We start from the raw sequence: 4,516 nt of genomic DNA, 5'->3' as shown, positions 1-4,516 counted from the left end.
TATATATATATATATATATATATATATATATATATATATATATATATATATAACTATATAGAGTTTGTTTTTTGTTGTTTCAGGTAACATGAAATTGTGGATTGTGATAGTGCATATTATACTAGTCGCTACTAATCTATGGGTCACAGCGCATTTCCAGGAGGAAATGCCAGAAGACAATGAATTCGCAGAATTCGAAGACTTTGAAGAGGAGAAGCTGAGTGCACATAATGAACGTATAGTGGATTCAGCTCAGAAGAACAATCTGAATCAGGACTTTGAGGAGGATGACATCCTGACTGCAGATGGAGACAGTGAATTCGATCACTTTCAAGATGAGGAAGAGTTTGAGGGACTGGATGTTACGAATGGTAACACTGGACCCAAAACTGATGAGCCTTCCACATTAACTATTACAAAAGTTCCATTGCATCTGCGGGCCAGATGGGACAGCTTTTATTTAGAGATGCTGATGGTCACCGGACTGCTAGTGTATTTTATCAATTACATGGTGGGACGTTCCAAAAATGCTAGAATAGCTGAGCAATGGCTGACGGATCAGCAGCAGGTGTTGGTTGAGAATTTCTCTCTGATTGGTCATACAGACAGATCGAGCGACGATACAAACGCAGAGGACAACGCGAACAGCTTGATGAGAGAGAGCTGTTCCCAGTACAGTTTGTATTGTTCTGGACGTGTTGGATGTGATTCGATGCTCGTCGAGCTGAAATTAATCAAACGACAAGATCTAGTTGCTGTATTAGCTCAATTGATACGCCCACAAAACGATCAAGCTCACATACACGTGGAGATTTCGAAAGAGGAGACGGATAATTTCGTACTGGCTATCGCTTCGAAGCGGACTGCGATGCACCTGGCGCGCGATATGGCTGACATTAGTGTGTATTGCCCAGAGAAACGGCCCGCAGACAAGTTCGGTCTTCCATCCGGCTTTTGCGTGATGTCCGAGATCGCAGAAGCGGCATCGGCTATCATAGACACAAGGGTTCAACATGTCTTTTCAAAGTTTGCGTCTTATATAGATTACATTCATATTAGCGACCAGTACAGCGGGCGCAAGCAACAAGAGTAAGTCTATCGATCGCAATTTTGATTCTGCATTGCGATTTATTATATATCAGAGATATCCATAAGTAGTCAAGTATTTCAAAATTAAACATTTAAAAGTCTCTAAGGCAGAGCTTTTATTTTTTAGTCAGTCCCAGTAGATATATTTCGATATATTATCTGCTTATTGACTGAATTGAGAATTAAAAATTGTTGCACAAGTATGTAAAGATGCATCCTCATAGAACAAGAATTTTATCAGTATATAACAGAAATCATTTAATACCGTGAACATTTATTAAACCGTTGCTATTTATTTTACTGAAATGGGTATGCAATTAATTCGAAATTGTAGTAATAAAGTAAATAGTTCGATTAAAAAATTTCGGCGTAATAAATGGGTATTTTTTTATAAAATAAGATATTTTAAACATATTGTGCTGTTACAATAGTATATATAAAATATTTACATACTATGCATCTCAGCATTTTTGTTTGTGTATCTCTGCATATAGAAAAATAGCAGTCTACTGTTAAGATTTCTCATATCAAATCAAATCAAAGAATTAAGAAAAGCGATTATATAATTTACTTTCCTCCTTTTAATTAAGTAATGTTTATCTGCAACAAAATATTTTCTTGATAATAATCTTATAATATATCCACCACAAATTCCAAAAAAACTCGTTATCATGTAATCAGAAGAAGAATTATTCTTTTCACAAGAATATCTGGAAACATATTACAAAAGAAAAAGTTAGTTCGACTTGATGTGGTAAATAAACCGAATTTTTGTTTTAATTTAATATTCTTAATTGAAATATAAGGCTTGTTAGGATTCAGAATATATTTTGAATAAATTTAATGTTTATGATGAAAAACTCGTAATAGATTTGCGGATGTATAAACTTATGAAATATCTGAAACAAGTAATATTTTTCTATGTGTGGGATAATATAATAAGTTGAATGTTTTATTCACTTTCTTAGCACACTAAGGAAATACTGTTTATGCACAGATCAAGTAGAAACTGTTAAAATTAAGAAAATCTTGTAATCATTTGTTGCTTGATCATTTATGGGTACCCTTATTTACTAGAGATATGTGAACTATTAGAATCGAGTCAAGTAAAGTTCGATTTGATTCGAATTATTCGAAAATTTCGAATTGCAGAAATTTAAGTATAAATCTACAGATCAGATTGTGAATCTTGGAAAATCATATTTTTCGCTAATGAGAAAGTTATATTTAAATATCCCTATTCGCTGGGTTTTTAAAGAAATAAGTTAATGCAGAATTAAATAATCCATATAGCACAAATGTTCACTAGATATTCTAAGAACGTTCTAAGAATATTCAAATATTCTTAGAACGTTAGAACATTGAACATTTGTGCTGTGTGGGAATTAGATCCAATAGAGTTCTAATATCAATTATTGGTATTTAGAATAGTTTGACATGGAAGATTGATTCACACCACGTACTTTGCAAGTTCAGAAAAATATTCGGTTATGTGTTATCATATATTCAAATATTATTTCTTATTTCACATTTAATTTCATTTATTTACCTTTTGACCTTTGAAAATTGTACCTTTTGACATACAAGAAATAAAAGAAGAACAGTAGGAAATTTATTATAGAAATAGAAGTTTATAAAAGAAAGAAATTACAATAGTTATATTAGGATGTTGAAAAAGCATGTGTCTGTTAAGAGAGCAACGTCTGAAAACATTGATTTATAAAACATATTTATAGATTCAGAATATTCATCAGCTAATATATAAATTCGAATGATTGAATTGAATCTTCTATACATTATTTTATAAAATTAAATGTGAAATATATTACTTAAACAAAGTTTTTGATGGTATATAAAAATTTAATATCTAAAAAATCTTAAAACATACAATATATTACAAGTGAATATATTATACATAAAAAATAGGTCAAGAAATATTTGTCTCTTTAATATCAAAAATCTATATCGCGAAAATTCAAGTCGATATTTTTATTATCGATATAGAACCATTCAAGCAGCATCTAACAAGATGGAGAAAGACGGATTATTATCTTTCCGTAGTTTAAAATTGTTTGCATTATCTAATTATTGGCTCCCACAAGTCATGTTACTAATTATATTGTTAATTAAAAGTTAAGTTTCGACTATTTAATTCAATTTGGATAGATTTTCGTGGATTTGATTCGACATGGGTAATCTTTGACTTGCATACCACTATTTATATATTAATACATAGAAACTCAAACACAAAAAACAAGTCACTGAGTTTTTTATTTCCATTTTTTACTAGTAGATAATACATATTACTTAAGAGAAGACCTATGACTAGCTTTTTTACAGTTGAGCTTTGGAAAGTGAGAATCTCATAATTGATTTGTTATATGTTAACTATTCGTGCTGTAAGAGCGCCGAATGCTGTCTCTCTTTAGAAAAATTTCTAATAAAATTAAAAAATCGTCACGAGTTTCAATTTTAAAGCTAGCAATAGTTAATTTAGATTTCACACTCTACATGCACTGTGGTGTTTTATAAGAGATTTTGGGTAACTTCATTATCAGCGCCTTTGGAATGCAAAAAATTAATATTTTAATTTTATTCCAGAGACACCACTCAGTTGACAATGCCCGAAGTGAAGAGAGTATTGTTGATGGGTATGAATATAAGTCTCAAAGGCCGGGCTTGTGACATAGAGACTCGGCAGAAACTCAAGACATTACTCCATTTTACTTTTTATCTGCTCGATAAACTGCGACGGTTTAAATTGTCTAAAGAGGTGCGTATCTTTCTGTTTAAAGACTCTTGTTCCCTTGTCACGTACACTTTGATTGATAAAACAAGATAAAGGACCCCGCACAAAACCTATGGAAAATGGTTTTCGGTCAAATTGGCTGAAATTTCACTATGTTATAGTTTTCGCCATGCTGATAACAAGTTATCATTGCACCAAGTCCCAAAAGTCAATATTTCCCAAGATATAAAGGGTCAAAGTAGTGAAATATGGTCAACCGCAGTAGTAAGACGTATGTTATAAGTATAAGTGATACATTGATATTTATTCACGAAATAAATAAAAATTGATTTTTACATATATATATATATATATATATATATATATATATATATATATATATATGTGTGTGTAATAAATATTTAGTTCCGCAATATATATATGTATATGTATATACAGGGTGGGGCAAAAGTATCGGACCGGTGAAATATCTCGAAAAATATGTTTTACAAAAAACTGTTTCAGATCAGAAGGCAAATTAAAAGCATTTCGTCTATAAATAGCTATTTCTAGTTTACCAGCATTTTCTTCTCCATCAATACGAGCCATTGTTCTTAGAGGAAATCTTCCATTACAGATGTAACAAAAAAGATTTTGCCATTTTATACTAACAGAAATGTCACTTTATTTTGATTGTGA

General features: G+C 31.1%; 1 protein-coding gene across 5 annotated transcripts in view; it reads left to right on the top strand.

Annotated features, from left to right (window-relative positions):
• Positions 1-4,516, top strand: part of LOC116850239 (coiled-coil domain-containing protein 47) — a 30,840-nt gene that overhangs the window by 24,189 nt on the left and 2,135 nt on the right. For all 5 annotated transcript variants that reach the window (XM_032828278.1, XM_032828280.1, XM_032828281.1 and 2 more), the window contains exons 2-3: positions 84-1,089; positions 3,691-3,862. In XM_032828278.1, coding sequence (XP_032684169.1) covers positions 89-1,089; positions 3,691-3,862 — 1,173 coding nt within the window. In that variant the 5' untranslated portion in view covers positions 84-88. The remainder of the gene's footprint in view (positions 1-83; positions 1,090-3,690; positions 3,863-4,516) is intronic.

Source organism: Odontomachus brunneus, unplaced genomic scaffold (genome assembly GCF_010583005.1).
Source record: "Odontomachus brunneus isolate Ranch 3 - 2012 unplaced genomic scaffold, Obru_v1 Obru_scaffold_138, whole genome shotgun sequence".
Classification (NCBI taxonomy): domain Eukaryota; kingdom Metazoa; phylum Arthropoda; class Insecta; order Hymenoptera; family Formicidae; genus Odontomachus; species Odontomachus brunneus.
The sequence above is the reverse complement of the archived record's forward strand: the minus strand, read 5'-3'. Positions and strand labels throughout refer to the sequence as shown.